The sequence below is a fragment of the Micropterus salmoides genome, unplaced genomic scaffold, assembly GCF_014851395.1.
Source record: "Micropterus salmoides isolate LMB-PRFRI ecotype aquatic unplaced genomic scaffold, ASM1485139v1 Ms_hic_scaffold_2, whole genome shotgun sequence".
Taxonomy (NCBI): Eukaryota; Metazoa; Chordata; class Actinopteri; order Centrarchiformes; family Centrarchidae; genus Micropterus; species Micropterus salmoides.
In genome coordinates, this window is record NW_024041150.1 from 18,515,028 (window position 1) to 18,527,182 (window position 12,155).

At 41.5% G+C, this 12,155-nt stretch overlaps 1 protein-coding gene across 1 annotated transcript in view; it reads left to right on the forward strand.

The window, feature by feature from the left end:
• The window catches only part of dnah2 (dynein, axonemal, heavy chain 2), a 66,200-nt gene that overhangs the window by 35,425 nt on the left and 18,620 nt on the right, over positions 1 to 12,155 (forward strand). The window contains 21 exon segments of the mRNA XM_038730481.1: positions 22 to 217; positions 2,437 to 2,661; positions 2,913 to 3,017; positions 3,123 to 3,311; positions 3,532 to 3,617; positions 3,901 to 4,031; positions 4,227 to 4,376; positions 5,090 to 5,257; positions 5,496 to 5,656; positions 5,897 to 6,036; positions 7,222 to 7,354; positions 7,866 to 8,005; positions 8,374 to 8,584; positions 8,793 to 8,909; positions 9,194 to 9,335; positions 9,931 to 10,100; positions 10,420 to 10,536; positions 10,698 to 10,862; positions 10,968 to 11,090; positions 11,216 to 11,364; positions 11,554 to 11,620. Coding sequence (XP_038586409.1) covers positions 22 to 217; positions 2,437 to 2,661; positions 2,913 to 3,017; positions 3,123 to 3,311; positions 3,532 to 3,617; positions 3,901 to 4,031; positions 4,227 to 4,376; positions 5,090 to 5,257; positions 5,496 to 5,656; positions 5,897 to 6,036; positions 7,222 to 7,354; positions 7,866 to 8,005; positions 8,374 to 8,584; positions 8,793 to 8,909; positions 9,194 to 9,335; positions 9,931 to 10,100; positions 10,420 to 10,536; positions 10,698 to 10,862; positions 10,968 to 11,090; positions 11,216 to 11,364; positions 11,554 to 11,620 — 3,085 coding nt within the window.

Consider the following 12,155-nt stretch of genomic DNA (forward strand, 5'->3'; position numbering starts at 1 on the left):
TTCCTCTGCTCTCTCCTGCAGTGCTCCGTTCTATAAGATTATGGTCCCTACTGTGGACACAGTTCGCTATAACTTCCTGGTTAAGGCTCTGGTGTTGGGTCAGTACCCGGTGCTGCTCACTGGGCCAGTGGGCACTGGTAAAACTTCAGTGGCCCAGAGTGTCCTGCAGGGCTTGGATAACAAGTGGATAGACCTCACTATCAACATGTCTTCCCAGGTTGGTGCCCAGTTTTTTCAAGGTCCCAGTTTGTGACTAACACAGGGTTTATATCATTAGCAGGTAGAATAAAGGCATGTGAAGGTTGAGGTTAGGTTTAAGGAACGGAATTACAGATAAGGGTTGCTAAAAGAATAGTAAACGTTTGTTGTTTGATTAGATCTTTGATATTTTATTTGTCCCTCTTTATGTGCGTGTGTGTCTGCCCTAATGTCTCTTATCCCCCGGCTTGCTCTCATTAAAGAAGAAGATGGATTGTAAATACCACAATATGGATTTATACGTTGTATGTCCACTAGGCTGCAGCACACATGCTGTCATAGAGTCTATATTATAGATGCCACACATGCACAGGCTAGCACACACATCTCATCTGTCAGCTAAATATAAATTGAACAAACCACCATCACTCGCAGCATGAGATGCAGTCATGTAGAGGTGATTGAGTGCAGGTGTCGGGTGTGTATGTGCATGTGCATATTTCTGTGTGTGAGTGAGTGAAACTGCCTCCATCCCACCACGTCATGGCTTTGAATAGCCCCCATCTCAGCTTCACTACAATTAGAGTAAAAGTGTTGCATTGCCACAAGTCAGCGCTGGATAGCAGTGATGTAGGGCTATTAGAGAGAGATGGAGGCACTCATGGCTCCCCCACCTGTTCACAATCATCACCATCACAGCCCGGCTCTAACCTGGCAGCTCTTTCTCCTTCATTTTCCCCTCCTCTTTCCTCCACATCCGTCCCACTCCGACTGATTAATATGTATTTTGGGATTAGTGCTACTTTTTCCTCTCACTCTCTTTCCTTCTCATTCTTTGCTTCCCTTAGTTAATCTGCACATCTGTAAAGTTCAATCTCCTGTGAGTGGGTGACTGTTTCCCATCTTTCTCCTTTTCTTTCAGTCTGCAGTCTATAGCTGCTTATGAACAACAAAATAATCAAAAGCAAAGTGGACTTCTCCATAGCAGGATTTCCAATTTCTCATGGGAGGACTGGACATAAAACATTAGTTTTTAATATTATGAATGTACTAAATTCCATAGTTCAACCCACAAAACTCAACATAAAGTCATAAAGTACAGGTAAATCTCATAACATTGATTTATTTCTGTAATTTTATTCAAAAAGTGAAACTTCATATATTCTAGATTTATTACACATTAAGTGAAATATTTCAGGTCTTTTTTTGTTTAAATCTTGATTATTAGGGCTTACAGCTCATAGAAATGAAAAATCCATATCTCACAATATTAGACAATTGGAAAAAATAATTAAATGTCAAACTGAAAAGAGACTTTTTTTTCTCTCAATCTGGTTCAGTACACACAACCATAATCATGGTGAAAGACTTTTGTCCAGAAGACACTCATTGACTCCCTCCACAAGGAGGTTAAGCCACAGAAGGTCATTGCTGAAAGAGTTGGCTGTTCACAGAGTGCTGTATCAAAGCATGTTCATGGAAAGTTGACTGGGAGGTTAAAGTGTGGTAGGAAAAGGTGCATAAGCAACATTGATGACCGCAGCCTGAGAGGATTGACGAGCAAAGCACTTCATGCTTCCATCTGCTGACAAGTTTTATGGAGAGGCTGATTTCCTTTTCCAGTAGGACTTGGCCCACAAGGCCAAAACCACTAGTAACTGGTTTGCTGACCATGGTATTACTGTGCTTGGATGGCCAGCCAACTCGCCTGATCTGAACCCCATAGAGAATCTATGGTGTATTGTCAATAGTACAGTAAGTGGTACCAGACCCAACAATACAGACAAGCTGAAGGCCACCATCACGGCAACCTGGGCTTCCCTAACACCTCAGCAGTGCCACAGGCTGATGCCACATTGATGCAGTGCAAAAGGAGCCCCCGGCCAAGTCCTGAGTGCAAAATTAATGTTTTTCAGAACTTTTCAACTTTTCAGAAGGTCAACATTTCTGTATTATACATTCTTTATTCTAATTTTCTAATACTTTGAGATGGATTTTTGATTTCCATGAGCTCTAATGGTCAAGATTAAAACATAAAAGACCTGAAATCTTTTGCTTTATGTGTAATGAATCTAGAATAAATGAAAGTTTCACCTTTTGAATAACTTTACAGAAATAAATGAACTTTTTCACAATATTCTGATTTTATGAGATGCACCTGTACTTTATGCAGATATGAAACATAACATTAAATTTTTGGATCTTTGTCTTTCTCCCTGTGTTTCCATCACTGTCCAGACCACCTCTAATAACATCCAGGCCATCGTGGAGAGCCGCATAGAGAAGAGAACCAAAAGCGTGTTTGTGCCAGCAGGTGGGAAGCGCCTGCTGTGCTTCCTGGACGACCTCAACATGCCGGCCCATGACCTCTTTGGCTCCCAGCCACCGCTGGAACTGCTGCGTCTCTGGATCGACTATGGCTTCTGGTATGACCGCCAGAAACAGACCCTAAAGTTTGTCAAGGTGAGATGAGGAGTGTGGTCTGTTTTTGTGTGTAGGTGTGTGTGTGTTAGATAGAAATATATAATTTTTATGCCTTCTCAGTGCCTCCTCTATAATCACCTCTTAATTACCATTCTTTTCAGCTACTGGGACAAGCTTTAGATTTGAAGTATGTTTTATTTCATAGGTACAGTGTGTCTTACTTTGAGGCCTTAAAACTATTTTCTGTTGTGTTTGCGTGTGACTGTATGTGTGCATGTTTGCTTTGTTAGGACATGTTCTTGTTGGCGTCCATGGGGCCTCCTGGTGGAGGGAGGACTCACATCTCTGGGCGCTTACAGAGCCGATTCAACCTCATCAATATGACCTTCCCTAATGTAAGTCCTGCTGTCATGTCCAACTTTTATTCTTTATCAATGAGAAAATATATTAAATATGCCATGAACATGTACTTGAACAGACCTGTCTCTCTCTGTATGCAGGAGTCACAGATCAGGCGGATCTACAGTACCATGATCAACCAAAAGCTACAGGGTTTTAAGGAGGAGGTGAAGCCCATTGGAGAGATTCTGACTCAGGCCACTTTAGAACTGTATTATGCTGTTTCAGCTCGTTTTCTTCCCACTCCAGCCAAGATACACTACCTCTTCAACCTACGGGATATCTCCAAGGTACACAAAAATACATATAGATTGGTTAGATCGATCAGTATTCCTGGCTATGGTAACAATTTTCTTTAAAATTAACTAATGCGTATTTAAATTAACCTGTTTAGTTGTGCGATTCAGGTCAGAATGCTTAAAAGGTTATTGAGACTTCTATGAAAATTGTAAATACTTTAGTAATCTACAAATTAAAATGTCTATTTTTTTTTTATTCTACACTTTCTAGGTGTTTCAGGGTCTGTTACGAGCTCACCCAGACTTCCATGATACCAAGAACAGCATCACTAGACTGTGGATCCATGAATGCTTCAGGTAACAAAGGCCGTTTTTTCACCAAATCTTTGATCTTCTCACAGTCGTTCAGCATATTTACTATAGCTCTAGCCTCATTATGTATCATTATCCCTTAGCTGTCTAGGATAGGATATATAACTCTAGGATATATTCAGTTGTGAATGGTTTTCTACAATATTTTATCTATTTATATATATATTATATATATATATATATATATATATGCCTAAACATACAGGTGATTTTGTGTATATAGTGTGGATTGTGGAATTTGTTGTCTATGTTTTGTTGTTGATTTCAGGGTTTTCTCAGACCGGCTTGTAGATCAAAGTGACATGGAGGCTTTTGTTGCTTTGCTGGCGGAAAAACTGGGCTCACTCTTTGACCTCACGTTCCACAGCATCTGCCCCAACAAACAACCCCCAATATTTGGTACATTTATTACTGTACACATGGTAGTGTCACACCAATGAGTACAAAATTACTCTATATTAATACTTTATATTACAGATAAGATAATGGATTGGTATGGGGTTGTGGTTTAAGCATTATGAAACTGATAGACGAATGACTACACCAGAGCATATGAATGTGTTTATGTGTGTTTATTTTCTGTGTGTCAATCAGGTGATTTCCTGAGTGAGTCTTGTGTGTATGAAGACATACTGGACTTGACGCTTCTCAAGAAGTTCATGGAAACCCAGCTGGAGGACTACAACCTGACACCTGGCATAGTGCCCATGAGCCTGGTGCTCTTCCGAGACGCCATCGAACACAGTGTGTCTGAGAACACAACACACACACATCCACACATGCCCTCATGCACATATTTAAATGGACAATAGCACACAATTCCCCTGATACATCAACCCACAGCGTCAATTCCACCAGTCAATCCAGTACATTACCACAATCAATATAAGAGGTCCTCATCTGCTGTGCTCTGATGTGTCTTTGCTGTGTTCACTGTTTGCCAGTTTTATGATTCAGGCCCACTTTGAAACTCCTTTGAAAAACACAGCATGAGGCTAAAAGCTACCCTGTAGTTGAAAGAGAGAAGGCCTCTCAGCACTAGGCTCTGCTCTCTTCAGCCTGCTGTCAATGTGCCACTTTATCACATGCCCTTACAAATCAATAGCACGACATTACTACAGAAACATACCTGCTTGTACATATGTAGTGTTGGTTTGTACATGTTGTGCACAGATTTTCAGGCACACTGGAGCTCCATTAAGCTTTATGTCAATATTAGAACAGATTGCACACTATTAGCAGGAAGTAGGAATACAAAACTGCATGGCTCTAGATTTTGTCACATGAACAAACAACATGAACAATAACGCTCTAGCGTGCAAGTATCTGAATATTTATACGAAATGCTTGTCAGCCACACACAAGGCTTATTGTATTATTTATTGTAAGAATACTGTGAGCAAAGGATTTCCAATAAAATGTATTATCTGGGTAATATTTTTGTGTTCCTCCCATAGTAACTCGTGCAGTACGTGTGATCAGTCAACTCAGGGGCAACATGCTGCTTGTGGGTGTTGGGGGCTCTGGTAGACAGAGCTTGTCTAAGATGGCCGCCTTCATCTGTGAGTACCAGGTATTCCAGGTGGAAGTCACCAAGCAGTACCGCAAACAGGAGTTTAGAGAAGGTGAGATCAAACACACTGATTGTATCCAATGCCTTCCGCTGTAGAAGTAACCCTGTGGTCTAGAAATTAAATGAGGAAAGATCAAACCAATGATGGAAATTAAACAAGATTAAAACAATCCTGGACTCACATATATTCTTTAACATTCAGTGTAAAGCGTTACATAGTTTAGCTCCTGCCTGATTCTCCTGAATACAATTTCAATTATAATAGGGACTCTTTCTGTCCTTGCTTTCAGACATCAAGAAGCTTTACCGTTTGACTGGTGTGGACAACAAGCCCACAGTCTTCCTTTTCAATGACACCCAGATCACAGACAAATCCTTCCTTGAGGACATCAATAACATCCTGAGCTCTGGAGAGGTGCCTAACCTCTACAAGCAGGATGAGTTTGTTGAGGTCTGTAATGTTTTCTGATATCTTGTATTACATATTTGTTCTTTAAATGTTTTATACCTGCCTGTACATCTGTCTGACTCAAGCGCATCTCTATTTCTGTCAGCAGCATATTTTAATATTAGTTGAACTGAATATGAATTATGTGTAAAGTTAAGATTTGATCATAAAGTTTATATTAAAGACTAAAGTCAGTTAAAACCTAATTCCAATTCTCATAACATGTACCTGTTCTACCTCTAGGTATGCAATGCTCTGTCAGAGTCTGCCAGGAAAGACAATGTGGTGGAGACTCCTGACTCCTTGTTCAGCTACCTGATAGAGCGAGTCAGGAACAACCTGCACATTGTTCTCTGTATGAGCCCAGTGGGAGAGCCCTTCAGGTAGATTCTGGTTCCTGCAGCACATTGTGTCATGTAATATATCCTGGTTCACTATATATTCCTCAATCCTCTCCTCTTTTTGAGAATCCTGTTTGCTCTTGTTGACACACACAATTAGGATTATTAGTATGAATCACATTGCTATCCTTATCTATAGGCAGAAGGGTCCCAGCATTTCAGCAGCTTCTCTCTTTCTTCTTCTCTCTTTGTGTGCATTGCTGCCCTAACAACAAGGGATTACATGATACAAAAAATTTTTTGTTACTTTTACTGTAATTTTATTTTACACACAATTAAATACTGACCCTGATAGTTGTGTCCATATAATAGCCAATGTCCAGTAGTCTGTAGTCTAGTCTATGATCTTATATTAACTGAATGAAGGAGGAATGTTGCCCCTTGCTTGTTGCTGCACTTTTGATCTCAGCAAGCTGCCACATCTAAGGACCCTGTGATCCCTGTGTCTGCCTAGTATAATCAAAGAACCAATCTCAGCAACTCCAATATCCTCACAGAGAGTTTGTAAATAGAGGAAATTTAAATACATTTGTGGTCTTCTACAGGGCAACTATTCCCTTTAGTACCTCTCAGCAGCTACTCAGTCTTACGCTGGGGACAGAGAGCCGTGCCTCACCATATATCAGTGTGTTAATGGCTGATTTACACTTGGTCTTGAGGTCTAGTAACTTGATCGATTCTGTTGCAAGAACCTGAGGCTTGCTTTATTTACAAACGGTGTGAATGCTGTGACAGAGAGGGCCAGCTGTTTGTGCACACACAGATGTAGTTGCAAACAGACGCATATCTTCTGTTATTCATTCTCTCTTTCTCTTGTCACACACATTTCTCCTCACAAAAACACAGGCATCAACGGCCTGGTTGTAATTAGTGGCATAGGGTAGTGGTCACACATAATGCTGCTAATTGGCTGGCAGGCACGGTTACCCAGAGCTAATCACCATTCTCTGGACGAGGCGTCCTGGCCCTCTGACCACTAGTTGCTAGCAGGATCCATATCACATTGCCAGAGCTCAGGGAGCCCTGCTACACCAGCCAAACTCCCTGACTCACACCATAGGTCTCGAGCATACTCTTCACCACCTTGCTGTACGAGATTCTTTTTCATTTATAATGGGGATCATTGTATCAACAAATTATATCAAAAATTTTAAAATTTGCCAACAGGAACCGTATCCTCCAGTACCCAGCACTCGTTAGCTGCACCTCCATTGACTGGTTCTGTGAGTGGCCCAAAGATGCTCTCCTGGAGGTAGCTGAGAGGTATTTGGATGGAATGGAGCTGGGCTCCGTGGATGGGGTGAGGCACACACACACACACACACACACACAGCCATTTCATTTCACACTGTTGAACTGGTGCCCATTCGGCACTGTGATACATTCTTACACACAAATCTACTCTCTTAAGTTCAACTTCATGTGATCGTGGTGAAGGTAGAGGGGAAAAGATGTTGTTGTTTGGAATGACGGCAGACACCTGAACATGACTGAACAGGGACAGAGAGCTTTATTTTCCAGGTTTTACATTATGAGCCTTAATTATTGTGCACACAAAAATGGTTGACCTCAAATTACATTTACGGTCCAAGCTTCAAAACCAGGCCTCGTTCATACTTTCTAATCCTTGTCTGGAGGACTGTATTAAAACTGGAAAAAGTTACAAGTTTAGAAAATGAAATTCTCTAACTTTTAACTGTGAACTGCACTGAAATCTGAATTAATAATGTGACTAAAATAATCTGATTCCTGAAGTTGCGTTCCTTTTGTTTAATGATCAACATTTTTACATATGCTGTATGATGTTGTAGATCCGGACAAAGGTTGCCAGTATCTTTGTGACCACACACCAGTCGGTAGCACAGGTCTCCCAAAGGATGAGGTTGGAGGTGAAGAGACATAATTATGTGACACCCACCAACTACCTGGAGCTGGTGTCTGGATACAAGAAGTAGGCACCTTCAATCTTTTTTCTTCACTTTTTCTTGCTTCTGTTTTCTTCTCTTTTCACGCCACCTTCAGTTTTTTCATGTGTGTCTTGAAGGCCACATAGATGGTTAATAATGACACACTAAGCTGGTCCTGAGTGTGAGTGCGCACACCTAAAACATACATACATCAGGAGTGGGTGCATTGGGTGCTCAGAATAGAGCTAAACCAGAACAAGTAATTGTAGTATGCTACCTGTCTGACTAATCCTCCTCTTAGGATCAATGGCTTTCTCTGTCTATTCAATTCACTAAACCCCTGTGTCTGTTCACACAGCGACCATCACCTTGTCGGTCATCTTGTTGGATTTATGTGTGTGTGTTCATTCAGGCTGTTGGCAGAGAAACACAGTGAATTGGGGGAGCAGGTGAGCAAGCTGCGCAACGGCCTTTTCAAGATCAACGACACACGGGAGAAGGTGGAGGCCATGTCTGTAGAGCTGGAGGAGGCCAAGAAGCAGGTGGCCGAGTTCCAGAAACAGTGCGACGAGTACCTGTCCGTCATTGTACAGCAGAAGATCGAGGCTGACATGCAGCAGAAGGTAAGCACCACGTTTGCATGCACACAAATCACTAAATACAGAAAAGTAAATCCACCTGACTTACCCAATCATACTATTGGGTTAGAAAAGTTTTACACTAGTGCTAGTGTTTTAGAAGGGTGTTAGCAGCCGACTAATAGGAAACAGGCATGTAATAGCCAGTGACATGTTGGTGAATGTTTGTGTGTGTGTGTGTGTGTGTGTTGAGGCGGTGAGTGCTAATAGTGACAAAATCGGGGCCGAAGAGTTGCAGTGTAAAGCCATGGCTGAAAATGCACAGAGAGACCTGGACGAGGCCCTGCCTGCCCTGGAAGAGGCCATGAAGGTAGGTATCTCCCCTGTTGACTGTTTTAAATCTGCCAGTCCCTCTATGTGTTGGTCATTTTGTCTTTATCTGCTCACTTTGTTCATTATTATGTCAGGTCGAAGTATTTGATGAGTAATAATCCTTGACCTTACAGTGTTTTTGACTGCTTTCCTTCTCTTCTGCTGTGATGTACCACCTTGTAATTTGAGTGTGTGCTTCCTGTCTGTCTAAATTTGAATAAAACATGGCTCATCAAGCAGTATACCTAACATCCACACATTCCTTCCTCTTTCTGTACATAGGCTCTGGAGTCTCTGAATAAGAAGGACATGACAGAGATCAAGTCGTATGGTCGTCCCCCAACCCTGGTGGAGACAGTCATGCAGGCTGTCATGACTCTTCTGGGCAAAGAGCCGACCTGGGCAGAGGCCAAGAGGCAGCTGGGTGAGAGACAGCAGCAGCAGTGCAGAATTTATGAATGGGTGAAGGGAGAGTTTGGCAAAGAAACGAACTGATTGGGAAAACAGAAGAGTGTAAAAAAAGAGTAAAACCAGACAATTACAGATTGTGGTCAGTAACACTAAAGAAAGGAAAACTGTAACGTAATGGGGAAAGAATGGGATTGCAGATAGCATATATTAGAAGGCCCTCTCAGGTCATCTCTGTTGGAACAACACTCTGTTTATATGTGGCAGTATATATTTCTATTTTAGCTGGTGAAAGCTCACTGTAGTTTCAGATACTGCCTACAAAAGGCCCAGAGCCTTTTTTGTTTAAGTGGTGTAAAAAATATTTTCACCTTTAAAAACTGCACTGCGTTTCCCTCTTGCTGATCACAAGGCTGTAGATTTGTCACAAAAATAGATTACACAAAAAAGGGACAGGGATTTTGGGAAAGCACAACTAAACAGGACTTCTTTCCCTTTGAGAATGATGACTTTAATTTTTGAAATTAATCCACCTGAGAGCCATATACAAGAGAAATTTGGAAAAGAAATTTTGTTTTCTGACCAATGTGACCTTGAAATGTTTCTGGCAGGTGAGTCCAACTTCATCAAAACATTAGTTAACTTTGATAAGGACAATATATCGGACCGTGTTTTGAAGAAGATCGGCCAGTACTGCAGGCAGGTAGACTTTCAGCCAGAGATCATCGGCAAAGTGTCACTGGCTGCCAAGTCCCTGTGCATGTGGGTCAGAGCCATGGAGGTAAGAGGGTGTCTGCTGGCTGCCAGTACACAATCACATGCTCACAGATCATTGCACATAATAGTTTGTTACTAATTAATGTTGAAAAAGTTGGTTGTTTAATGCATGCAGACTACAGTACCAATTTTGGCACAGAGTACGCACACGCACAAATCCACAAAGAGCTGTATGCATTAAGTGCACTACTGCATAGCAGCAGCTGAAAGTGTTTGCCAAGGAGCAATCACAAAACAATGAGACTCCCATTTGTTAAATGAACGTATTGAAAGGAAAATAGGAAGCTAAACTAAATCCACTGATGTGTGCACTGTTCGTCCAGGTTTATGGCCGTATCTACAGGGTGGTGGAGCCAAAGCGGGCCCAGCTGAACACTGCCACGGCCCAGCTAGCAGAGAAACAGGCCGCACTGGCTGAGGCCCAGAACAAACTACAAGAGGTATGTAGTCCAGTGCATCTAGCAACCAAGTCAAGTCAAGTCAAGTTTATACACAAGTGCACAATTGTACTGTTATAGTATGTCACATTTACATAGGACAAGATCAGTATAACAATGTAATTACTACACACTTGTGCGTGTGTGTGTGTGTGTGAGAGCAGGTTGGGGAGAAGCTAGAACAGCTGAAAAAGCAGCATGGTGAGAAACTGGCCACGAAGGAGAGTTTGAGGAAGAAATCGGAAGAGATGGAGGTGAAACTGGACCGAGCTGACAAACTGGTGACTGGGCTTGCTGGAGAAAGGGTCCGCTGGGTGGAGAGAGTTGCTGTAGGCCACACACACACACAGATACACAACGAAAATAATAACCCCTCTCCTACTCAGGTCTGTTTGAGACACAGATCACAATGTAATCTGGACCTTGTGCTTCAGGGTCTTGAAGAAAACATGGGATACCTGGTAGGAGACTGTTTGCTAGCAGCATCTTTCCTGTCCTACATGGGACCTTTCCTGTCCAACTATAGAGACGAGCTGCTTGCCATCTGGATGAAGGAGGTGAGACACACCTAATCAAAACATACATCCTGGTATGTAGTTCAGTGAAAAGCTTGCCATACACTCGTACTTCCTGAAGCACTCAATGAAAAGTGTCCTCTTGTCACCCCTCTCCTCCACATTAGGTACGGGACTTAGAGATCCCATGCACACCAGGGTTCAGTTTTGCAGTTTTTCTGTCGAAACCCACTGCAGTGAGGGACTGGAACATTCAGGGTCTGCCCTCGGACGCATTCTCTACTGAGAATGGGGTTATCGTCACGCGTGGAAACCGGTCAGTCCATGTTGACACAATTTGTTATTAAAGGGTTTATTAACTAAGATTAAGTTCAGTTCCGTAAACATACTAAAATAATTTTTTGTTTGTTTGTTTTTCTTGATTTGGATTTGGTTGTGTTCACTGTACAAAAACGTGTTTCAAAAATGCATGTTGACTTGTTTTACTTCTTTGCCTTCTTTCAAGATGGCCACTGATGGTTGACCCTCAAGGCCAAGCTCTGAAGTGGATCAAGAACATGGAGATGAAGAGAGTAAGTATTGACGCAGCCAATCTGGTTCTGATTCTTATTCAAATCTTAATGTTTCTTTACTGTTGCAGAGTTAAATATCTGGAACATTCCTGGGATTTTGAGTGTCATAGGAAATGTAGACGTTTGTTAAATATTGTCCAGAGAAGACAGGGAATGCGGTCAAATTTTATAAATGAATCAATTTATTTACAGTGAATAGTATTCAGTATTTTACAGTTAGTTTCCCATTTATTACCACTGATGATAAATGAAAATGTAAAAGCAGTTTTTTAATTCTGTACAGTAAGTTGTAAATAGAGTGCTTTGAAACAGAAACACTGGTAGGGTTCACTATGAGCATGTGGTAAGTTGAAACATCAACTTAAAATATAGCCAAAAAGGATCACAAACACACCAGGTTACTGGTTCTAAGAAGCAGGTTTATCCAAAGTTATCTTACCTTAGCAAGAAAACACACTGACTAAAATACATACATATATATAAAATAGAATAAAATAACACCAAAATCAGGAAAGGCTCTCCTATAAAAGTATGT